This window comes from Agelaius tricolor, unplaced genomic scaffold (assembly GCF_023055355.1).
Source record: "Agelaius tricolor isolate 1412-34295 unplaced genomic scaffold, bAgeTri1.0.p SCAF_13, whole genome shotgun sequence".
Lineage (NCBI taxonomy): Eukaryota > Metazoa > Chordata > Aves > Passeriformes > Icteridae > Agelaius > Agelaius tricolor.
The window spans coordinates 19,397,278-19,422,400 of NW_027269273.1; the positions used below are offsets into that span (position 1 = coordinate 19,397,278).

General features: G+C 39.9%; 1 protein-coding gene across 1 annotated transcript in view; it reads left to right on the top strand.

Moving 5' to 3' along the window:
• WDFY4 (WDFY family member 4) overlaps nt 1–25,123 on the top strand; it is a 112,880-nt gene that overhangs the window by 13,021 nt on the left and 74,736 nt on the right. The window contains exons 8-20 of the mRNA XM_071439064.1: nt 998–1,158; nt 1,523–1,975; nt 2,353–2,457; nt 3,322–3,512; nt 6,055–6,662; nt 10,638–10,731; nt 15,317–15,531; nt 16,402–16,502; nt 17,462–17,669; nt 17,940–18,016; nt 18,705–18,923; nt 19,909–20,093; nt 23,035–23,266. Coding sequence (XP_071295165.1) covers nt 998–1,158; nt 1,523–1,975; nt 2,353–2,457; nt 3,322–3,512; nt 6,055–6,662; nt 10,638–10,731; nt 15,317–15,531; nt 16,402–16,502; nt 17,462–17,669; nt 17,940–18,016; nt 18,705–18,923; nt 19,909–20,093; nt 23,035–23,266 — 2,849 coding nt within the window. The remainder of the gene's footprint in view (nt 1–997; nt 1,159–1,522; nt 1,976–2,352; nt 2,458–3,321; nt 3,513–6,054; nt 6,663–10,637; nt 10,732–15,316; nt 15,532–16,401; nt 16,503–17,461; nt 17,670–17,939; nt 18,017–18,704; nt 18,924–19,908; nt 20,094–23,034; nt 23,267–25,123) is intronic.

Consider the following 25,123-nt stretch of genomic DNA (forward strand, 5'->3'; position numbering starts at 1 on the left):
CTAGCCATTTTAGGGCAGGAAACACAGAATCCTTTTCCATAAGGGCTATGACTGTCCCCATCCTATTCAACTGATGTAACTAGGCCGAAGAGGCAGAAATAATAGATGCTCAGGGCTTCAGATTAGTCTTCATTCCCAGCATATGCTGGCATAAAGGGATATATGGAGAGTTCTTTCCAGAAGGTTTCATGTGAGCAGGTACCCTCTTCTCTGATGGTTAGAATTTTTTCTTCAGATAAAAAGAATCTTGCTAATAGCATTCTTTGAAACAGAGCATTTGCTCTTTTTTTTCTTTTTCATGTTTAGGTTAAATCAGAATATTTTGTTGTTTTCTCCAGAGATTTTTCTAACCTATCTGTATCAGTCTATTTCTCTGCCACTAACCCACACCCAGATTATGCAGTTTTCCTTAAGAATTGACCCATCTTAGAACTACAGAATAAGATGATGTGCTAAACAGCTCTCTGTCCTTTGACAGACTGTCAGTTCAGTCTATGAACCATGGTAAATTGGGGATTACGTTTCAAACTATTTCCTTACTTAGGAGAGACCTGCCATCTTCATGTCTGATTCACAAAGTTCAGGAAATAGGTTTTTCTGTTCCTCAGGAATGAGATTTTTGTTATTTATCTCAGTTATCAAGTTTCTTATCTTGCCAACCCATATGTATGTCCACCTTTTATATGAAGGGTGTTTTAATTATTTGAATTCTCATAAAGTTTAAATTTTTATCCCCCAAATCAGACTTGTTTTGATTAGCTTTTTTTTTTTTTAGGACACATAACAGGACTAAGTTAAAACATTTATCTTCCTTTTGTTAACAAGACTCTTTCAGTGTCACTTCAGTTTCCTTCAGTCTGTAGGTTTTGTTCTGATTCAGTGTCACCATGGTGTGGGTTATTCTGTGTAGCTCCTATGTACTCTGTGCCTGATGCTGTATCCAAAGTGTTGCACAATTAAGGCATGAACATATGACTGTCCTGAGTTTTGTTCCTAGATGTGAGGGTTTGCAGCCAAATGAAGGAGACCCCTATCTGGATGAGATCTTGGACATGCTGACTTGCCTTACAACCTGTGGAAAAACTGAACTGAAAGTTTCTGGCAATATTGTGCACCCACAATTGCCACATTTTGATTTTGAACGGACCCAGTCTTCTGGTATGGTCTATATTTGAGTGTGTGTGTAAATATATTTATATATGCACATGTGGCTGGGTAGGGGGTCATAGGAAAATGAAACTCTATTGATATTTTGTCTTAATATGGAGGAAAGGAGTATGATGTGGTGTCTTCAGATCCATGTGTCAGTGCTGCAGGAGCCTGAATGCCACCTACATCAAACTGAAATGACCATGTTAGCTCTAGCATCTCATCCAAACTCAAGAATATTCCTCCCAGTCACATCCCTCATGTCTGTTGCTCTCATTTCCACTTTCAGATGATCTAACATTACAATTAGGATGCTTGCAGACTTAAATGACACTCATGTCAAAATGATCTCACCTGGGTTTTTTCCACACAGGAATGACAGTGAAAAACCTCCAGCCTTTCCAGGTGCTGCAATCCATTTTCCAGAGAAGCAATGATCAGCACCTGTGTGGAAGAATCTTGTCAGCAATTGGTACCATATGGGCTTGGGACAGAATGAATTTCTTTCTTCTGGAATGGACACTGCAACCTATCAACCAATTCACTGACATCATTCACTTCAAACCACACCCAGTCCAAGTCCAGTTCTTCAGACTGGTGGAGTCCATAGTCCTGGACCTGTCCTATGTTCCCCATGAGATTTTGAAGAAGGTTCAGTATTTGATAAAGGAAAACATAGTGCCATTTTGCACCTTAACAGCTCTCCAGTGCCTTCTCAGCATGACCCAGAAGGACCTGTTATTTAGTGACATTTTCCGTGACTCTGGGCTCTTAGGTCTATTGCTGGCACTCTTGAGGAAGGAAGCCAAGATCTTGAGGAAATCAGGTACAACTTAATGCCACTCACAATGACCATTGAAGCAGGCAGATTAATAGGAATAAATAATCTTTTTCTACAGTAAATTTATGTATTTTTTTATACTAAATAGCTAGATTGTCTTCAAGCCAGTTGGCCTAAATTTGGTACACAAGCTGGGTCCTCTCTGAAATCTTTGCTGTTTATTTTTCTGCTCATTAGCCTAAATAGCTCTGGGATTTTCTTTGCTGGTGTATGTTGAATTTTTCTGTGTGGCACCCTTCAGCCCACACTTTTAAACAGGTCTTAATTTGGGGTTCTCTAGAATGCAAACTTGAGATTGGAGCAAGAAAAATACTTCCTTCCATTTCTTGTATATTGTAACATTACTTTTAATATGCTGACAGCTGGAACTCATCTGCCTAACCCTAAAGAAGGCACTGAGAAGGAATTAAATGTTGTGATGCTGGAAATGGTGGCTGCCCTTACAGCAAGGTCTGTGAGGAACACAGGTAAGGAAATACACATGACTGTGTTACCCTTGAAATATTTGGTGGTAAGTGGCCATGGTCTTAAGGAGCACAAACAAATTTTCTGAATTTTGTGCTTCAGTCAAAAATGGAGGAAAAAAGCAAGAAGTGTAGGGATAACTGTGTTACACTAGAAGGAAATGTGACAAAGGTATTCTCATCCTGAATTATAAGCTTTGCCCCAGTAGTCAGCTTGTTTCCTTCATCCATGTGCATACTCCTGAAGTGTTTATATAGGATGCACTAACCTAGCTTGTGGAAAAAAAGTGTGTGTACTTGACTCTTGTGTATCATTTGTTCCAGATTTTCTGCCATACTATCTGTTATTTGAAATCTTGATTGGATCAGCGCATGTTGAGGAGCACTCCTATATGTGTGTTATACCTAAGAATCTTATACCTGTTTGTAGGGAATCTTGTGGAACACAGTAGCACAGGAGTGAATGCTACTGAATACAGGAATCCACTTAATTCCCTCTGGAACCCTAAAATCATCATGTTTGCAGCATCTTGCATGGTGTAAATATATTTTCAGAAACTATCAAAAAGTTCCCTTCCTAAATGAAAGAGATGCTTAAGCTGAAACTAAGGTGTCTTTTCCTTTTCATTCATTATTGTATGAATACAATCTCTGATGATTGTAAGTCATGGTCATCCAGTCATTTAATCCCTAATTGTTCTTGTGCCATTCAGTTTGTGTCCTCTTTAGCTTAACCAGCTGCTCTTCTCACCTGTCCTGCTGTATTTGTAGAAATGAGGCACTTCACACCAACACTGAAAATCTGCCTGTAAAAATTACAAGCAAAGGGTAGTTTAACTAAAAAAATGATAATGTGTTTGTCCCTAGTTGTTCTGAAGGACTATGGAATGGTGCCATATATCAAGATATTTTTGGATGATGAGTGCTACAGGAGTGCTACTCTCAGCATCTTGGAGCAGTTATCAGTCATCAATTATGAAGAATATATGAGCATTATTATTGGGGCCCTCTGTTCTTCCACTCAATGGGAACTGCACCTGAAACTAGATCTTCTGAAGGTAACTAATGTGGCTTCCACTTGGGCATTTTTTTCTTGGGAACTGTCTGTTTTCAAGATGTAAGAGCAGAGGAAGGAGCCATAAGCCAGCTATAGATTATGGTGACTTGGGCACTTTGATTTTTAGCAATGCCTGTGTTGTCAATACCTTCACTCAGCATCAGATTACAAAGTATTTTGAAGACATAAATAGTAATGCAAGGGGGAAAAATGAAAATGCTAAAGGCACGGTTGTATGGGCAGTTCTATGTAAGGTGCCAGAGAAAGGAGAAACAAACGTGAATGAAAGTGGATTTGCAGAGAGAGGATGCAAGATGTGAAGAAGCAAGATTGGAAGAGCCAGGAAAGGCATGAGACAAACAGCTTCGTTCTGATAAGTTTCCAAGGTCAAAACTTTGCTGTCCTTAGTTTTGTCATTTCTCACAAACACAAGTGTAAACACATGTAAACACATGTAAAAAGAGATGAGGCAATGGAAAGGAAGAATTTTATGAATGTTTGGAGGAAGAAACTAGAACTAGTCATAGCCTCTATTGACCTCAGAGTGTCTGACCCCTAAGCAATGAAACAGAGCAAAGAATCACAGTGCTTTATTTTGGTTTATAGGTCATAGACATCCAGTTGAAAAGCAGCACTGTTGTAAGCACTGATTTTACAATTTCTTTCTACCTTGTCTGTCAAGTGTGAATGCAATTCACTTTTCTATACAATATAACAACTGCTTCTATAACAAAAGAACCATGTTATTAAAAAAAAATTTAAAGGATCAAGTTTATAGCTTTGATTTGAAATAGTAAACTTTAACAATACCTGTGGAAAAGTTGAGTATGGTGTCCAAACTAATAGGAAAATAAATGCAACTTCAGTGTCTAATTTTGACAAATGATAACTGTATTAAAGTATAATGTAAGCAAATGAATTTATTTTCTTTATCCTCTGGGACTATGATTGTGTTACACACAAATTCAGATTGATTTGCTAATGTACATTTAGCTGTTAAAGCCTGAGCCCAAATGCAATTAGCACTGCCGTATTCCAGTGTGGCACGTGGACAATTATGAGGAATAACAAATAATGGAATGTGCAAAATAAATTCTGTTAGCAGTAACTGAGTTAGGGGGTTTCCAGCAGACATCAGTTTTATAGATTCAAGACAGAGGAATACTAACTCATAGGTGATTAAATTCTAACTGAGTTAAAGCTGGAGGAAATGTGTTTACTGTTGACCTACTCTGGAATGTGTTAAAGCCATCCTGATAACTTCAACTCTAAGTTATTAAATTTACTCCCTGTTCAGAAGTCTCTGCCTGGTTTGATACATTATCATACAAAATTGAATGACAGTAATAGAGTGCCCCCTCCCCCTTCAGTTCTCACAACTCATTCTCACAGTCCCAGGTCCTGTTAAAGGCAAATATATTTCTGTTAAAAACTGTTCCTCCTCAGGAGGTTGTGAAGTAAAGCTTTTCCATTGGATATCTCTCAGGGAGATCTATATGTGAAATTAACCCTTTCCAATGTGCAAAGGTATAGCATCAAATTTGAAAAGTCCCTGTAAAAAATGAATTGTACAACACCCCAAAAATGTGGGATCAATTATATTTAAGTGCAGTAGACTGTTTCCTTGCAAGCTCCTTTTTCTCACCAATTTTAGTTCCACAGTTCTTAATAACTTTTCCAGATTTGTTTTAAAATGGCAAACCCATAAAATTCAGAATTGGAAGATAGTTTAAGTTATTTTTATATATGTGTTATATTGTCAAGTGGTATTCATTTATAACCTGCTTTAAGCCTATTGAAGTTAGATAAAATCTAATGACTTCATTGTCTTGAGATCTTACTTTTTATGGCTTTTTTTCCTCTAAAGTGTTGTGCAAACTTTAAAAATACTTTAGCTGAGAAAAAGTATTCTTGTCTTTTTTAATGAAGAGAGTCTGCTGCTTGCAATATTCTTTGTGCCATCCCATGTCACCAGTGTTTTTGAAAAGGGCCTTCTCAGTCATAGGAGCAAAAGTCTAGTGTGGGTTCTCATGTGCATTCAGGGCTGCAGGAACAGTTGTCTGTAGAGAGCTGTCCCTTCCTGCCCGTTTCCATGTGAAGGTATTCACAATTTAATCTTTACTTCCATTTATCTAGGGCAAAATCAGGTTTCTTGAGAGAGTCTGAGAAGACTGGTAAAAGAACAGCCAAAGATATGAAACTACCTCTGGCCAAACTGACTAGGATTTGTAAAGCAGGAAGTTTTGATTTCTTTGCTTCCTCCTGTGAGCACTGTCCTGTACCCGTTAGGCTGACTGCTTTAGTGCTCCTAAGGGTGCATTCAAGAGCTGGTTGTATGATTCATTGGGTATATGGGGAAAGGGAGGAGAAGTTGTGCAGTGATGACCTTTATTTTGACCACCTTCCCCTTCCTCCTCAGAGTGAAATTTTGGTGAAAGAATTTTTGTGCAAACTTGTAATTTTAAAGTATTCTAAAGCTTCTTTTCCCCTTGATTTAACTGCTTTTTTTGTTTGTTTGTTTTTGTTCTTCCCAACATTTGTAGTCACTCTTGAGGATACTGGAGAGTCCCAAGAGCCATTCAGCTTTCAGAACCTGCAGTGGATTCAATGGGCTCCTGTCCCTCCTCTCAGACATGGAAGGTGCACTGCAGGACCCTCCATCTGGGCAGTGGGCAGCAGTTGGACAGAATTGCAAACTGGAGCTGGTTTGCTGTGCTCTTCAGGGGATAACTGCAGCCCTGCACCTAGACCCTGTCAACAGCACCTTCTTCCAGAGGAATGGCCTCTTTGAAAAGATGGCAGAGGATCTTGGATCACTTGGATGCTTCTGGACAGAAGGGGAAAAGCAAATTCCTGTGAGCCTTGAGAAGACAAGGACATTTGCAGAATTCTTGGATGCAGCATTCTGTTCTTCACAACCTCTCCCAGAATGGCTAAAAAACTGCATTTGGATTCTGAATTTTCTTGATCACATGGTCAAAGGAACCCTCCATCAGGAAAGCTACTTTAAGGAGAGGAAGCCAGAGATGGAAGAAGCAAGAGATGATGAGGAGGCACCCCAAGCTCAAGGAGAGCATCCTGTTCCTTTCAAAAGACCAGGCAACAAATTACCTGCCTCTGCCTATATGCTATGGGGGAACCCTGAAGAGAAGTAAGCCTTTATTTACTACAGGAAATAGAGTACTAAAGATATGTGCATTTTATATGGTAATAAACTGAGGGAAAGTGTGATATAACCTGCCAAGGGTAAGCAAATCAGTTCAATCCCAACTCCCAGGCTTCCAGGCAGTAGAAGTCAATGCTTTTGGAAAGGTAAATGATGGAAAAATTTGGAAAAAATTATTTAGTGCAGCAGTGGGACACACAGCCCCAAGAGCTGCAGAGTTTATGTTGAAGATTCTGACACCTGCAGACTGGGAGCAGGAATGGAGTCTTAGAAGAAGGTTGCTGGGACTTAAGTCTTGTGCTTAGTCACAGCTTGAACCTGCTCTGATCAATTTTGACTTTTTCAATTATGTGGCAACCTGCTTCCAGTCACTCAATACATTGAAAATAAGTTACACTAAGGTATTTTAAATGCTCCCTCATGCACGTGTGTCCAAGAAGATGTGTCTCATTTATTCATGCTGAAGTAGAGAAAATTGGAAAAGGAAGAGTCATACTGCCTACCTTATTGAATAAATATTTATGTCAAAACATATATCCTTGGTAGGAAGGGAAGACTATACCAGAAATCAGTATAGCAGGCAGCTAGAAATCAGTTCTGAATCTCCTGCATTTTGTAACTCAGGAGATTTTTCTGTCCATTCATTTTCTTCTAGGTTTATCTTGAATATCAATCCTTTTACCAAATTTGTTTCTGGTTGGAGTTATGCTTAAAAAGGCTAAGTTGATAAGTGTGAGATTCCTTCAACCCTCACTTAGATTATTGCAAAGTCATCTCCCAAGTTAAAGACCAAGACATGATGTCTGCCTCTCATAGCAGCAGCCACTGAAGTCAGCAGAACTCTTTTCCATGAGTACTGAAGCAGGCTGAATAAGCATTTCTGGTTATATTTATACTTGTTTGAAGCAAGTGAAAGAACATGTGGTGGATTTCTCTGTTCCCTGTGACTTTAAAGTAGTCATGGATATGTTTGCTCTTTAAATTACGCTGTATGTTTCTGAGTAGCACTCAGTGTTAGGGAGAAGACTTGATAGCTCAGGAGGAATAAATGCTCTTTTCCAAGCAGATCTTCCTAGCCTGATTTGGGAGAACGTGGGTCCCTGTGCATAGAGTACATAGAGGGTGTTAGTTGTGTGAAGTACACTGTCTGTTGTATGGGATGTTAAGGGAGAAAGAGTAGGTTGGGGCAGTGCTGGGAGGGGTGTGGTTCTTTCTTTCTGAAGTTACTAGGTCTGAAATGAAGAAATGAGCAAGGTTTCCCATCTCCTTGTGTTGTTTTGCCTGCTGAGATGTGGTGCTCTGCAGTAACTGAATACCACTTGTGGAGATACTAATCCTCTAAATAGGGACCCTTTCAGTTCACGGTGTCTGTCTGATTTGGGATTGTTTGCTCTGGGATGTGAAGGCACAAAAGGAAGCCAGATCAGCTAGGGGAGGTTGGAAACTGTCCATGACAAATGTATGCAAACACAAAAGAGGAACATGTACTGGAAAGCTGACAGTCTTCAAGATATGCAGGCTGTATCCTTTTCCACCAGTAAAATTTATGAAAATAAAACTAAGACATCCCATAGTTTCTGCAAGCCTGTTGTTCCCCTAGTGCAGCTTCCTCTTAGCTATAATCCACACTCACACTTCCCCCTGAAAGTTTTCAGGCAGCAGCTTGAAAGGAGGAACTTGAATGCAGTCAGTGTAGGTGGCCTGTGATGCCCCATCTTGTAACACATTTAATATTCCCAAGGAGGCAGGGAAAGGAGGTCATCCTGCAGGAGCCTGTGCCTAATACATAGCAAAGTTAGCATTTTAATGCTGGATAATATTCTAGCCCCTTCCACTGTCCTGTGGTCAATGATGCTGCAAACGTCTGGGAATTGACTCTGTCCTTCCCATCTCAAAACCAGCCCTCTGTGCTCCTGCTCCTGCAGTAATGTTTGAAACACCTTTTGTGGCAGATGGGGTCTCTGGTTTTCCTTTTGTTCCTTGTGATTAGACATAGCCTGCTGCAAGCTGTGTTAACTGGGGCTGATCTATTTGGGAGGGAAGCCCTTCTTTGTGCCCACCCAAGCAGCATGTTGCCACAGACAGCTCACTGTGCTAATGGCTCTTCAGGTTCTTTGTGACATCTCATTTTGTACCCAAAACCTCTTATTTATCTTATTTAAGTAGCACCAGTGCAGAGCAGATTTGCCATTCACACCATGAAGCTGGTGAGATAGATGGAGTGGAATCACAGGGCTGATTGGATAGCCCTGGGGCAGGAGTGGCAGAGATGGGCTGTTTGCAGAGGTGAGGACTTGGAACAGGAACACAGCTTTTGTACCAAGGCCATAAAATGAGGACCACAGAGAAGGCTGGACATAAGGCTTATATAGTATTCTTAAACCCTTCCTGAGCCTTGTTGCTCTTCTCTGCACACACTCCAGCACCCTGAGGTCCTTGTAGTGAGAGGCCCAGAAGTGGACACAGCACTCGAGGTGTAGCCTCACCTGTGCCAGGGTGAGGTACAGGGCTGGAATCACTCCCCTGCTCCTGCTGGCCACACTGCTGCTGATGCAGGCCAGGATGCCATTGGCCTTATTGGCCACCTGGGCACACTCTGGCTCCCCTGGGCATGGGCCAGCACGCCAAGCTTGTTTCCAGCCAGGCAGCTTTCCAACTGTGATTTTGTCCCTGTTGATTCTAGTGAGCCTGCATTTCTCTCTTTTAAAGTCGTGTGGGTTTTCTCAGGGAAATAGGAGGAGGGTGTATTTTCAGTGCACTTTTTTCTGTGACATTTCAAAACTTGCCCACATTCATGTTAAGTACAGGTCTATGTATCCACACTGAAACCACTGCAGTAGCAACTCTTTATACCAGACCTGATTTTGATTTGTTGCACAGAAAATATTGCAAATGAGTAATTTATTTGAAATTATCCTTCTTGAGGGTGCAGTAAAAATTATTTGTCACTGTGTGGCAGTGTGCTACACACTACTCCCTGTTCTGCTGTATCAGATGAGCCTTTTTGGGAGTGGCTAAACAAACATGTTTATTGCAGTCTTTTTACCCACCTTTACGTCCCTTGTAAAACTTTTTTTTTATGCTTACTCTTATCCTTGTACCTTGTGTTTTATACAGTTCATAAAGCATATTATGCTTTATTTTGTCAGTCTAATTACAGCCATTAGATGCTGCCTTTGCTTTTCTTGTGAGATCTGCTTGGGACAGATGTTTCTGACAGTGCACATCACAACTCCAGTTCAGAGGTGCACCCAGAAATTCTGATGCTACTCCAAACAGGATGAGCTTGTAGTGGCTAAACTAGAGCTTTTGCTGTGCTCTGGGTTCATTTTTGAGATATATCTGACCTCTAGCCTGCATCATGGCTAGAGGAAGCAGATCTTCTCTGTGATGTTTCTGATTCTTCAGTTCCTTCCTGTGACTGAACATAAAAAGGTCATAAGTGGCAAAAATGAAAACTGGTGGGAAAGCAGATATTCAACTTTACTACTTTAGACAGATTCTAGTGTTGGAAGGGGAGGATGGCATACTGATTTCATCAAGACTGTCTCGTCTTTGCCTATTTCCATTTTATCTTAAAGTACTAAGGTTACTGTATAAACCAAGTTATAAACTTCTAGAAAATAAAAGGATAACATTGGTTGTGGACTGATGCATCAATGATTGCTCTGGTTGTCTGTTTTCTGTTCTGCAAATACCTTCAAAGGCAAAATTTGCTTAAAGAGGCTGCCTCACATCTTTGGATGTGCAGGTCCTTGAAATGTCAGCTCATGAGCAGGTGATGTCCTGTCTTTTTTTACTCAGGAGGCATCCAGTTGTTCTGGGTAATTTGTGTTGTTTGCTTAGTTTCCAATGCTGAGCCTGTTGTTACTGGGAGGATTTAATGCTGTGCTCTGCTGGAACATGGTTAGAACCTCTTTGCTGTTCTAATGATAATTATGATGTGTCTTTTTACTGCAGGTTGGAAATGAGAGACTGCACCATTGTACATCCAGGTGCTGTCTGTGTCATGGTGAGGTTGTTGCCAAGGCTGTACAAAGAAGGATATGCTCAGGTGAGTCTGAACATATCAAAAAGCCATCTAAACAGTGTCTTCTACTTCTCTGTAGCTTTGTTTCCAGGAATTGATTAGTCTTTGCAAATGTGGCAGTACTAAAATTTACCTAAAACGCTGTCAGGAGGAACAGCACAAATTTCACTGAGTCAGTAGATTAAGAGCAAAAAAGACTTTTGGCTGTCAGTTTGCCAAAGCATTTCTGTGCCTGCCTGATGCAGTATATGGATTTTGGTCCCAGAATACTTATTGCAAAGCCATAATGTAGAAGCGCCTTGAAAACTGTTTTAAGTATAGCCAACAGACCAAGCAACCAGAACAGCCTGACCCTTCAGACCTAATGGTCCATAAACATTTAATGCAGCTTAGGAGGTGTTTTTCTTTGTCAAACCATCCCGATATATATACACACCCACTCTGAATAAATATACGGCCTATATTGTATTGGCTGTTTGGTCTAACATACTTGAATGCAGTCAAAGTACACATGAAGGGACTGAAATAAAACCAGGTTTTTCATCCAGAGCTCTGAAAGGAACAAATAACTGCTGGCACATTCCAATTCTTGTTTATTGGAATCAAGCCACCAGCTAGTGAAATTTTGTTAATTACAGTAATTAAATTCTGAAAAACAAGTAGAAGGGTTAATTGGATAAGAGTGTCATTGAGAAATTGGAATTGGCTCCAGGACTTGAGCTCTGTAAGGAGAGCCCCTGAGATCCTCAGTAGATGGCAGTGTTCTTAAAAGTATGAAGGACTAGAGCACACATTCCAGTTATGTATTTAAGTATGCTCATATTTTCTTTTTTTTCTCACTCCTTTTTTCTTAGTCAAGAAGATATTATTACTGGTAGTGTTTTAGTATTTCTGTTGTGAATATGATTACCTCAGGTAAAATTGGACCACTATTATGCAAAGTCCTGAGTCAAACCCTACCTACCTAGGAATTGACAAATGTCTTGAGGAGTTCTCATAAAATAACCTGCAGAAAAGGTTAAAGGAAAAATAGAATTTTCCTGGCTATTTCTATTGAAAAATCATTGAATGAGAGAGAGAATGAATAGACTATTTCAGAGCTTGGGGAGCTCACTGATGCTGCCAGGTAGAGCCATAAAAGGCTGGACTTTATTAGCTTTAATCATAACATATATCACTGCATGAATCCTTGTGCCAGGAGATTCTGCTTGGAACACAGGAGTCAGGTAAGATCTGATGCACAATGTTTAACCTCAGTGGCTGGCGAAGGGGAGCTACATGCTAGAAGGAAAATAACTGAAGGAATTACTCTTTGGGTAGATACATTCTGTCCCAAACTGGTTACTATTTATTTTTTTAGTGCTACAGTATTAAACAGCTAGGTGAGATGAAATAATGGCTTTGTGAATGCACTGCAGACTTTCATAAAAAGTCTTAAGGGGCTTCTTGCTCTGAATTTAAGACTGAATCAAAAAGTACCCTTTTTTGGAGCAAATGTGGAGAAGAAGAGACAATAATTCATCTCTTTCTGCTTGTTCTAGTGCCATGATAGATATTTTAGGTCCAAGTGTCTGAGAGTAATCTGGAAAAATCTTTGAATCAGTTCAGGTCATGTGTGATTCGTTTGCTTTCACAGAATTAGCAACAAGAAAGCACTGCTTTTACAGAAACTTAAATGGAACTCAATAAAATTTACGTACTTTCAATTCCGACCCTCAGAAATAATATCAATTTCCTGCCAAGTTTTCAACGTCTCAGTGACCTTTGTCAGACCCAAGAAATGATGGGCTGAAGCAATGTTGAGCCTGTCAGTGTAGAAAACCCAGTAGCAGACAGTAAAACAGGTGATTTTGCACTTTAGCTATTTCTTATACTTTCTGGAATGACAGTTAAGAGCTGAGGAGAACAGATTTGTGGATGTATATTCTTGCCATTGCTAGGCATGAGAAAAAAATAATTTGAATGTCGTGGGTCCAGAAACTTGCTTAAAAATTTTAAACTGACCAAGAGGTTTGAGTCAGTAAGCAGTCTTCAAGTCAGTAAATTGTATTTAGAGGATGTTGCTCATGTTCATGCCTATGACTGAAAGTAAGCCAGTTTCCATCAGACTCTGTGTTGTTTGACCACATACAAGATAGATTTTCCTTTCATTAATATGTTGTCTGTTCAGTGATGAAAGATAGCCTTGCACATGTTTCAAACACTTTGTAAATTGAGACAGGTTCGCATCCACTTCAGATATGTGACCCAGGATATTCACAATTTTCAAGGTATTTTCTACCTTGAAAAGAAAGAACTTTGCTCTCAGACACATGTTATCCTTGACTGAAATTTTGAGATTCCAAAGTGTCATGACAAATCTTTCCCATTTGTAATGTCAGATACAGAGATCGTCTAGATCTGACAAGGGTGGGTAAGGGAAAGGAAAGAACTTCTGAGAAGAGAATAAAAGCTTGTTTCAGTTCTGTCTCATCATCCTGGCAGGTTTCTTCTGAATACAGACAAAAAAGAATCCTCACACAATTCATCATGTAAATTATTTATATTTTTGCTAAGTAATACTATTGCTTCCACAGCTGGATTTTTCCTTTTTGTTTTCATTCATGTCTCTTGTATAATGAGCTGCTGTCATAGTCACTGTTGTGAAATCAACATGAATAAGGATTTTGCATTTTTTAAAAAGGCACTTATCCCTGTTTTAAATTTAGGCTAAATTACTTGTTCTCCCTTTAGATATTAAAAAAGTAAAATTTTTCAAGTATTTCTGCACACATAATTATTGCTATTTTGTTCTTCAATCTAAGGAAATTGCATCCTTTTGAAGTGAATGCACAGTGACAAAAGTTCATCATTTCTGCTTATCTTGAAAATAGCATAATAACCCTGAAGATGAATAACAGTGAATTAAATTCAGCTACCAAGTTTTGAAACTATCAGCTCTTAGGAGAAAGAATCTGGGAACTACTTAAGCAGATTGGGCAAATTGCTAGGTGACATTTGCCCTTAAAACTCTAATCTGAGGCAGAGCTCAGCTGTGTTCTAACTGCAACTTCAATATCCTGATTCAAGGTGCAAGTAATAAGTGTTAAGAAAATCAATCCATGCATACAGAAATACACAGCATGGTTTCTTGGCCACCTTTAATATTTCCACTAAAATCTCATTTTACTGGAACAAAAATCCATGAAAACAGCTCATTTTATTCAAAACAAAGCAATATTGCTATTGACAGAGCTGCTAGGCTAATGAAAACAATCAATCTTTTTGTACACCATTATGCTTTTATTGGATTTATTTTGGAATAAACCAGTTGCTTCACTTAGTCAAGACCTGTGCCATTCTCTGTTTAGTGTTATTTACACATACTTTCCTGCATATAGTCAGAAATGAAGTAAAATGTTAATTAAAAGCTTTAAAATGTTATGGAACTTGTAAACACTCTGCAATAACGTAGTTTAGTCTGGTGGACACTTTCTGTGTGTAATGTGATGCACAGTGAAACTGATGTCCCTGGCAATGAATATTCCTTCAGAGAGAAGAAAGTGTTATCCAAAGAACTCACCCTTAGGAAATGTTATACAAAGAACACACCCTTCAGATATGACAAATTTAGTTGAATTTGCAAAAACAGTACATATGAGCAATGGATGTAATGTTTTCAAAGTGCTGCAGTTGGGGACACTTTGAATACAAATTGTCCTGTGTTGGCTTTAAAATTGTCCTGTGTTGGCTTTGTCTGGTTGAATGCAAAAGAGCTCAATTCCTCTTTCCACTTAATAAGCTTATTCTGAATCCAGTTGCTTCTCATTCATGTTATAAAATCAAATCCCATTCCTTTATTTGTGTGCCTGTCCCTATTGTTGTCCTTTTCTTTAAAAGTTTGCATGTCTGTTTCCTGGAACATCATGTGAGAAAGTTTGAAAGCTCTTTGAAATAGGGAATAATTCGTCCTTGTAAGATTGTAAGTGTTTAAATATATGATCCAGTTACTTCTACATGAAACCTAGTTAGGTCAATGGGGTACAGTGCATTCCTAACTAGAAACAAATTGCTCTAAAGATAATTTATGAGAATTGAGGGACTTAAAGATCATTAAGAAGCAATAATGAAGCAAAACTTCAATTCAGCAAAACATATAGAGAAGTGTTTAAAATTGTTTCATGACATTGCTTGAGACAGTTTTCTTTAAGAACAGTGCTTTTAGAATGAAGAGCAGACCATATCAATATTGCTCTCCACAGGCTTATTGTTATATATATTCTGAATTCCTGTGTTGGTCTTGGAGTTTATGCCCAATACCCTGTCCTTGGTGGTGGTGCCTTGTTTTTGAATGCCAGCTGATTGTTTTCTTCCTTCACTGCCACAGAGACGTGGCAGGAAAGCTGAGCTGTGGATGGCCAGGCAGCTGCTCAGATGAATATATGCACATTGTTTTAGTGCAGAGCTTGATAGAACAGCCATGCAGTTCTGCTTGAGCCTCTTGCCTCAGGGGCTTCTTTTCTGGACCAGATGTTTACACTCAGGGATTTGACAATTGGAAAACAAATTAAAACAGAATAAATCAGTTGTCCTATCTAGCTCTCTGACTTTACTTCTGTGTCCATTTCAGCTTTCCCAGGAAATCCAATGTGCTCTGGTTGATCATATCCAGTCCTTGGTGAAGTCAGAGAAGAGTCGTCAGGTGATGTGTGAATGTGGCCTGCTGAGCACAGTCATCACCTCCTGCCAAGATGCTTTCTGCAGTGACAGCCACCCCCTGCACCTGCCCCTCACCAGGGTGTTTGAGAAGCTTGCATCACAGGCTGTTGAGCCACATGTGTTAAGGTATGAGATTGTATCTAATGGAAGCAATTTGCTTTAGTGGTGCCATTTTTTCCCAAAGTTTAGAAAATAATTAGATGCTTCATGTAGTGCTCTAATTCAGCAAGACCCAGCCTTTTCTTTCAAGTCTCAGTTAATCCTCCTTCCTCACTGATTGCAGGATATATGCTTAAATGACTCCTGAAGATGGTATGAGTCTGTAGTGTTCTGCATCATCTCTGCAGGGGTTATAAAGCCACTTATGAACGAGCTAATTAAGTCATTGTAAAGCAAACAGGTTTATTCTCTCCTGGTATTTATATGGAGAAGCTATTTTCTGCAGGGTAAAAATGACTTTTTCATGTCTCAGATTCATGTTAATGACAGATGTAAAAATAAAAAGTGCATTCTTCTTCCTCAGTCACTGTTTCCAGTTTGAGGTTGCACTTTCTTCATTAATGCTAACAAGTCCTAGACATTACAGTACCTAACAGCTGCCAGAGTGCAGATGAATTTAAATATTCAGTGGAGGACTGTATTTCTTTCAGGCAAATAGGGAATAGGATTTATAAGAAAGAACTCAATAAAAAACCCCTATCCATAGATTTTTTTTTCCTGAAAAATTAGGGCTATTCAAAAATAGTGATGAAGAAAAGAAATCTTTGATTTTTTTTTTCAACGTGAAAACCTTGAAAGGAAATATAAAGCAAGCAAAATATTTGTGTTGCTACAATGGAAAACATTTCTTCTGTTCGATTTGGGATGTCTTTAAAATTTGGTGTTCAGTAAAATAAATTGTTCTCCAGAAGTCTAAGCTCCATTTGCATGGTTGCTGTGACTCCAAGTGTCTGGATTGGTTTCCTTTTTTAAAATAACTTTTTTTTTTCATGTTAGGCAATTTTTGTGGCTGGGAGGTTCTCCATTAGTACCTTCTAGGCCCAGCACCAACAAGACCAAGGTCCTTCCCTGTCAGGGGAGTGATTCAGCTAATGCAGGTAAGCACACAATGAACAGGGGCTGAGTTAGAGATGTCTGTGTGATGACAGGAAAGTGCTGTTGAGTCGGTTGCTCCAAGACAGTCCCTATGAAGGTGGAGTGTGCCTAGGAGAGTTTCACTGGGTATTACCCAGATTGGGTGGTACTTGACCAACACTGAGAGCTGATCTAATGGCTAGCAGAGATCAAATTAAATCTTTGCTCAAGTTAGATGCTGAGTATATACTCAGATTTTACTGGGTCGGACATGGTTTATAAAAATACTAATATTCTACAAACCAAGGGGAATATCTCATTTGTTTTGCAGCATATTTTTCTAGTGATTTATAGACAGAAATAGAATAAGGATGGGAATAAAGAGCACTGCTTTTTGTAGTCTCTAGGATATCCTAGAAATCTACCTTGCTTATGCAGGCTGTTTTCCATCTGAGTCATTTCTTTGCTCTAATGTATTTTATAGATGAGAGGCTACAGTATTTGGTGCTTAAACTAGTCTCATGCCTGAGACACCTGATACAGCATGGTCTGTATGTCAGTCTTGTGTTCTTTGCAGTCGTTCTTCAAGTCCTCTCCCATTGCTTGTTGGGACTCCCATAGTGTTGCTTGGGACTATTCTGTTACAGCACAGTTGAATGAATGGTCTTTGCATAAGAAAAATGAAACCAATGGGTTTGGGACATTTTTTAGTAAGGTGAGTTCTGGAGCTGCCTGAAGATGTGTAGGAAGAAAATATAGCTAAAATATGGCTATGGCTCTCCTGAATGCCTCCCATTTTGAAATGTCTTCAGTGCAATATTTTTTTGTATTGCTGTAGGATTTCTGTGGGCTGCTGAGGATGTGTTATATCAAGAGCATGAAGTGCTGTTCTGAGCAGGGATGCCTCGAATATGGGCAATACCTGTGGATGGAAAATGACTCGCTGACATTGATCTGGCTAGGCACTGTGTTCTTCTTTCAGGTTCAGAAGAGAGTGTGGTGGGCAGTAAATCTGATCCTCAGACCATTGTGCCTGTCAGGAACTCTGCTTGGCTGTCTAAGGGATCTGCACTGGCACTCCAGACTGCCATGAGTCTCATCTCCATGACATCCCCTCGGAACTTCCAGCTGCACAGCACAGCTTTAGCTCCATCATTTGTGGAGTTTGACATGTCCATGGAAGGCTATGGGTATTGCTGCTGTTGCTTTTATTTTAGCTGCTCTGGGGTCTCCAAACCCTTACTCTGAGCACAGCAACTATTCACTTCTCTCTTCATCTTAATCTATGTATCCTATGGCTGCCTTCCATGGAGCAACATTGCCAACACATTTCGTTACTGTCTTATTGCTGACAGCCTACTCTCTGCCTTGCTACCATGATTCTGCAGTATTAGAAGTTACTGGTGACCCTCAGGGATGATTTTGTTTCTGATGACGGGTTCTTGCTTGCTTTTTTATAGGTGTTTATACCTGCCTACCTTGGCCACTGTCATGGGATCCAGTGCAGACCAATCTGTCTCGGGAGGGACTGGCACGGGTAAGCACTGTGACACACCTACAGCTTCTGGGAGCACTGGCTACTCAGCCCCAATGAAAACTTTCAACAGCTGTAAGAAAGGGCAGCCCATAAGCTGTGTGTTCCAAAACACTTCTGTCTCTGTGTCCCAGACCTGCTCTGAACTGTAAAACTTGTACTGCTCAGCAAAATGGGGAATTGACTGCAACTTCGTAGTGTGATGAATGAATATTAGCAATACAAATTTAAAGCAGGCTTCTAAGAAAACAGTCTTAACCAGTAAGAGCCACCAGATTTTAGGTTAATCTATGGAAGGAATAGTATCTTTCACTTAATGGGCTTCTCCTATACAACAAAATCCTCTATTGGGTGGACTGGGAAATGGCTGAACTGTTTGCTTCCTGATTTTTTTGCGAAATTTGAGAACTTGTTTCTGGCTTGAAGATTGCTAATTCATCTGCTCCACAGCATGGAGATCTAGTGCTCATTTCCCATCAGTCAGCTTTAGGTCATTTATACATGTGCACAGAGTCATATGTGCAATCTCTGCGATATTGAATACAGGCAATGAAGTCCAACAGAATAGAAATTAAACCCCATAATCTAGTGTTGGTTCTTCCATGGTATGGAAGAATGTAACAGAAAGCAGCCTGCTAATGGCTGCAGAAGGAAAGCAACTTCCTCAATGCTTTTTTGCTCCTGTCTACAGGCAGCAGAACGTTCCCTCCCTCAAGTGGCCTGACACTGTCCTGCTGGTTCCTGGTGAGCAAGTTTGGTTTGGTGCACAGCAGCCACCCACTCCGCTTCCTTACCATTGTGAGGCACATGTCAAGAGCAGAGCAAGAATTTGTTTGCTTTTCTGTAAGCTTCCTCCCGCAGGACCTTTCTTTGGTCATTTCCACAGAAGAAGTGGAATTCCAGCCACTTGGTAAGGCTCTTTTCAGTCAAGTTGCAGTGCTGTGTCCTCTTGTTATGTGGAATTTTTCATTAATAAATTTCCTCTTCTTTGAAGTACCCAGGATATTAATGAGATTTCTCTCCAGTTTTCTTCTTGAATCTAGTCATGATTGTAATTGCTGCCTATGTTTAAGTCTGCTGTAGGCATTGTGAATTACTACAATATTCAATGGAAAATTTTTGAGTGTTACTTATATTGTGGTGTGCAGTTTTGGAGACTGGGCATGAACCATTCAGTTCTGTGTGACAAGAGCAGGTTTGGAGAGTAGGACTGAGGATTTAGGGGAGTGATCTAGCTTCCTAATGAAACAACTCATTTCCTCTCCTTGCTTTCAGAATGTTTTCTATTATGTCAGTCTGTTAATATTGTTCCCTGTTGATATTTATCCCTTTTCCTTACTGAGTAGAATAGATACTTCAAATGTAAATTTGATTGAATATTCCAGAGGAGGTTGGAAATGATGTGGGAATAGTAGCTGGGACTTTGATGCACAGCTGACATAGTGTGAGTGCTCTGATTGCCTTAGATAATGATAAAAATTCCAGCTTGCCTTTTTTCATAAAAGCTACAAATTAATATGGAGACTTTTATCATCTCACGGATCTGCTAGGGATTTTTTCTCTGTGCCAGCTAACTCTGTAAATACACAGAGGGGTTCTCCTCTTAGTGAACATGTTGGGCTTGTCCTAGTTCAGGGCAGGTTTGCAGCATCAAGGCAGACAGCAGGTGTTATTTGGAAGGGTGACATGTTGTATGCTGCAGGCATCTTGAGAGCTGTGGAAGTTGTAGGTCCTGGGACAGACCTTGGGCTGTGTTTTAAAGAATTTAGACCTAATAGCATCAAAGCACACTGTACCCACAGAGTGTCATGTTCTTCCTGTAACATCTGAGAGCTGTGTTCCCAGGTGAAGATGAGAAACTTTCTGTTGAGTTATCCCTTTTTTTGCTGTTACAGATATTATGGAACCTGAGGCTGAGGTCCTAAATCCCTCCCTATTTCCAAGGCAAGTCAAGTTTGGCTGTGGTAAACTTCTGGTCACTGGCCAGTGGCATCATCTCACAGTGACAGTTGCTAAAGAAGCAAAGAAGAACTGCATTGTGTCAGCTTATCTAAATGGTCAGATGCTTGGCTCTGCAAAGGTAAAGGTTCTCTGCATAGATCTTGTGCCTGGCTTTGCCCTTGCATTGCTTTTCATTTCCACTTCCCAATGCACCTTCCATAACTTTTCAGTAATTATCTGAGAAACTCAAAGCATGGCGATTTACACATTTAACACGTGCCCCTGTGCTGGGTGTGGGTGGAGTCAGAAATCTGTACAAAACAGGGTGTACTTGTGCTGCTTTTCAGAACTATGTTCTCAGCTTATACTGATGCTTTGAACTAGCTCTTCTCTCCCCCTTCAGCATGTAGATAACCAGGGCAATTTGTGTGGTGATGCTCCTGTAGAGTTGGGGATAACTAGCTTGCCAGTAGTCAGGGTTATGTTGCTGAAATTCAGTTGTACCCTTAGGTCAGCATTTTCTGAGTTTACTAGTGATTCAGAGGATTTATCAGTTTAAGCCCAACATCTGCAGAGGTTGTCAGCTATGAAAAGTACTTCACATCAAGGTGTGGCCAGAGAGCCCTAAATCAAGGATGACTTGGGTTTAGGCTAAAACCTGCAAAAGTGGTGAGTTTTTACACAGAGGGTCTCCACTCTTTGTTTTCAAGAAAGCTCTTGAAAGTGGAAAGGTCATAGAAAAATAAGCTGCTGTGACAGGTCAGCTCTTTGCAAGAATCCAAAGGTGGGAGGAATTTCCTCAAGCATCTTATTTGGTCATGTATTATTTTATATCTTATTTGGTGAAGCTGTCCTCTTTCTCTTACACCCTTTGAACAATCAGTCAGTGGTCTTTTTCCTCACTAGAACACTAGGCATTCAGGAACAGATAGGTGTTCCTCAGGGTTAGTTGTTCAGTGTTTGAGATTATATCAATTCATGAGTTCATTGCTAATATTGGTGTGCTGGCATTACCCCTAATATGCAATTTCTTGTGATTTTTGTCACACAGCAGTCAATTCCCAGGTTGGATGAAATAGCAGGCAAAAGTAATCCAAATGCACCTGAAGGGTTCATAATCTATGAGATAAATGAGAATAGCCCCTGGTTTCTATTATTAATATCATCATGCTCCTGGTATTGCAGTTAATCTCAAACTATTTCAGAGATCTGATTTTTGGGTTTTGAATGTAGTGTAGAAAATGCAGCCTGTTCTTTCTATTATAACTCTGCTTGGTGTGGTGGATTTTTGGTTTTCGAGTAGAATCTTTTTATTAATTGTAACTTGTAACCTTGGTCTCCTTTTTGTTCCTATATTTCAACTCAATCTCAGCACATGCAAAGCTCACTGTTGTAAACACAACCTGTTTAATTCCAAGTATTCTCTTTCCCATACTTGAGAAAAATCATCTGTCTTATAAATGCCTTTTGGGACCCATATCCATTTCAAGAATGAAAATTTAATTCGATTTGACTTCCTTCAAATGAGACTGAAAGTCATCAATAAAACTAGGCCTAAACGTTGCAATTGATGAAAGAATTCACAACAAGTGTGTTTAACATTCAGTGAAACAGCTCATATGAATAAAATAATCCTTTAGTAAACAAAAGATCGTCCCAGTGTTGGGCTCACTGATTAATGTAAGTCTTCATCTTGATATGTACAGTGAAGAAAAGATGGCCTAAGATATTAGAAATTGATAAAGGTTGTTAACACTACTAAAGGCTATTTTTAGTTGGTGGAGCTGGAGTGGGGTGTGTTACTGTGCTGCAACAAATCTAATACTATTCACTGAAGTGTCAACTCCTGCCTCTTAATATTGACCATCCCTGTTTTCTAAATCCCAGTAGTCAGAGACCAGTAAATGCTTGGAGTCTCCCATCCTAGCAACAAAATGTTCAAGACATGGCTAAGCCCCAAAGTACAATATAGTTTCTATTTACCAAAAAATTCCAACTACTTCCTCTACAGTTAAATAAAATAGACTCAGTTTAGGAGGCCAAATCATTATTCTGGTACCAAAAATAAATGGCCCTGTTTTCTAAACAATGTTAGTTCCACTGAAGCTTACTGATGCAATTGGACAATCTACACTCTTCAGAAACTGCTTATTCTCCATTTATGCCAGTACAAAGTAACTGTAACTTGTCTCTGTGTTGAATGTCAAGTCAGGGTTATGAAGTTAGGAAAGGAAATATGCCTGGAGTCAAGACAGGGTTTTTCTTTGCCAATACTTGCAATTCTTTTGACTGTGTTTTTGGAACAATAATTTGGCTTAAACATTCAAAATGCTTATGTTTACAGTACTTAAAATCCAATTTCTGAACAGTAGTTAATAATTGTTGTGGTGGGTTGACCTTGGCTGGATGCCAGGTGCCCCCCAAGCAGCTGTATTGCTCCCCTTCCCAGCTGGACAGTAAGATAAGGGAGAGTAAGATGGAAAATTACTTGTATGTTGAGTTTATTAAAGCAGAAGTGAGTTTTCATGTGCACAAGCAAAGAGAAAAAAAAAAATAGGTTTATTCTCTACTTCCCATCAGTGAGTGCTGTTGAGCCACTTCCTGGGAAGCAGGCCTTCAGCACATGGAGCAGTAGCTATAGGAGGCAGCCATTGTAAATAATGAATTCCCTCCCTTCCTCCTCCTTTCCTTAGCTTTTATGTCTGCATTGACATTATATAGTATGGAATATCTCTGTTGTTGATTTGGGTCAGCTGGCCTAGTTGTGTGCCCTCCCAGGATCTTGCCCACCCCCGGCCCCTTGATGAGGGCAATGTTGGAGAGCTGATGCTGCCAGCTCTGCTCAGTAAGAGCCAGAACTCTGGTGTGTTACCAAGCCCTTTGTAGCTGCCAGTGCAGAGCACAGCACTGTGGGGCTGCTGTGGGAGAAGGAGCTGAGCTGAGCCAGGCCCAGTATAATTGTGTTGCACAGCTGAGACTTCAATGAGCAAAGAGGTGGCAGGCAGCACCTTCCAGGGACAAGACCCCAGGGCACCCTGAGTGCATTGGAACCCCGCAGTGAATTCCTCCATTCTTTGCAGATGCAGTATCTGCAGCCTTTACCAGGTAGCTGCATTTCCATGGAACCCTCTTCCTTTATTGATGTCTATGGGTACATAGCTACTCCTCGCATTTGGAAACAGAAGTCCTCCTTGACCTGGCGCCTTGGTCCTACACACTTGTTTGAAGAAGCCATTTCTGTGGAAACCATAGAAGTTATTATTAAGCTGGGCCCTCAGTATTGTAGCAACTTCCAAGCAGTACAGCTTCAAGGTATGTGATAATTCTCATATCTGCCACTGTTTGTTTGTCAGGGCAGTGTTCTTTTTATTCTTTTAATCTTCTATTAGTGTTCCAACTGTGTCTAGAGATTATTCTAAAGTCTGCAAAACTGCATTACTGCATGTTGTACAAGATTGTAGTGGGATACATGAGGATCTTGTAACATCCTGTGAATTGGAAAGAAGGGTAGGAATCAAGCAGCAGAGAGAGATGAAGAGTAAAGAGGGACAGCGTGTCCTGAGTTGCAAGATTGTGATTTCTGTTGGACAAGCATTAAAGCAGAAGCTTTAAGGGAGACATTCTGCATTAACAGTGCTAATGGGGAAAAAAAAAGGCAGAAAGAGAAGTATGGAGTTTAACTGCAAATGCCTGCAGAATAAGAGAGAGGGGCAGGGGAGTAAGTTACATTCAATTTAATGAAGAGGCTTTTTAACTAAAGTATGCTGTTAGCTTCAATTATTAGACAGACAGACAAAACATTTCAGTTATTGATTACTCTTTGTCCAACAAGTAGTGCATTCCCCTCTGTGCTAGAACTTGGGATGAAATGGGATGGCCATTTCTCATTTGAAAACAGCAAAATAATCTTTCTTGGTCATGCTCCAGCCTAAAAGAATAACAAAAACACTGGCTGAGAGTACTCCTTCTGACAGAATGCTGTAAATATACACAAAAAGTTGCAAGTCAAGTGTGGGAAGGGGTTGTTGAGAGAGAAATAGTGTCAAAATACAACTCTGAAATAAAAACATTACCTGTAGAAGTCAGGAAGATTTGATTTTTTGAATCATTGAGACTTTATGAAGTCTGGGGGGCTTGTTCTGAGTGTAGTTCTTCCCAGATGGACTTCAGTACTAATCATAGGTTGTGGCCACATGACTCTAGGGATGCCCTGTTTAGGGGAGATCACTGAGCAGCATATAAGATGTGATCTCCTAATTGTGAAATGATCTCACTCTCCCTGCACTCTCCCTATTTCCATCAAAACATCCAAAGGAACTCGGGCAAATGGAAATTTTGACTTTAAAAAAGTTTTACACAATCCCTCCAAATACTACAGTGAGTTTTTTTTCCCCCCTTAAAATGGGGTTTTTTGACATTGTTGCAAACAGCAGTGGCAATTTTTAGCAGAGGTGTGTCCTGTCTCCTCATTATCTCATTGCTTCTTGCTAATCAGCTGCAGTTGTACAGAGGCTTAGTCTGCAGACCAAGTCCTGCTGGAAGGGAAATAGTGACACAGTCTTGAGGCATTTTATTTATAGTTAATCTTCATGTGGTGTGTGAACTAATTTTTTGCCTAAAAGGGCTGTGTTACCAGCACTAGTAAACAGTTTTGTAAGTCAGCTGTTTTCCCAGTCTATAAAACTGTCAAAAATACAACATGACTTTTTTTTTAAATAAAGATACATGTAGTTAATGCAAGTGTGAGAATGAATAGAAAATTCTTTAAAGAAATGCATAAGAGAATTTCATACTAAACTGCTGAACCTGGTACTATTGAGAAGTTTCCCAAATGCTGTGAGTTGGCAGCTCTGAACTTTTGCCTCTGCTCTCCTTCCACACAAATCTTTGCTTTGAGTACCCCAATAAAGTTCTCAGAAACAGAAGGCCTCTGAAATGTTTTCTATGTCCAGAAAGTTTATTTATACTGTGTGGACAGATAAAGAGGTTTATTATGGACATTTCTGAGCTCCATGAGAGGTTATGAGAGGATACAGAATCAAGGCAAAGCAGTTACCAGGGGACACAGCCATGTGCTGGTGATGCGAGCTGCCATGGCCTGTGTTGCAAAGGGTGAATGCTTTTTCATGGGTATAGTTAAGACAAAGTAAAATTATTTCCTAAACATTG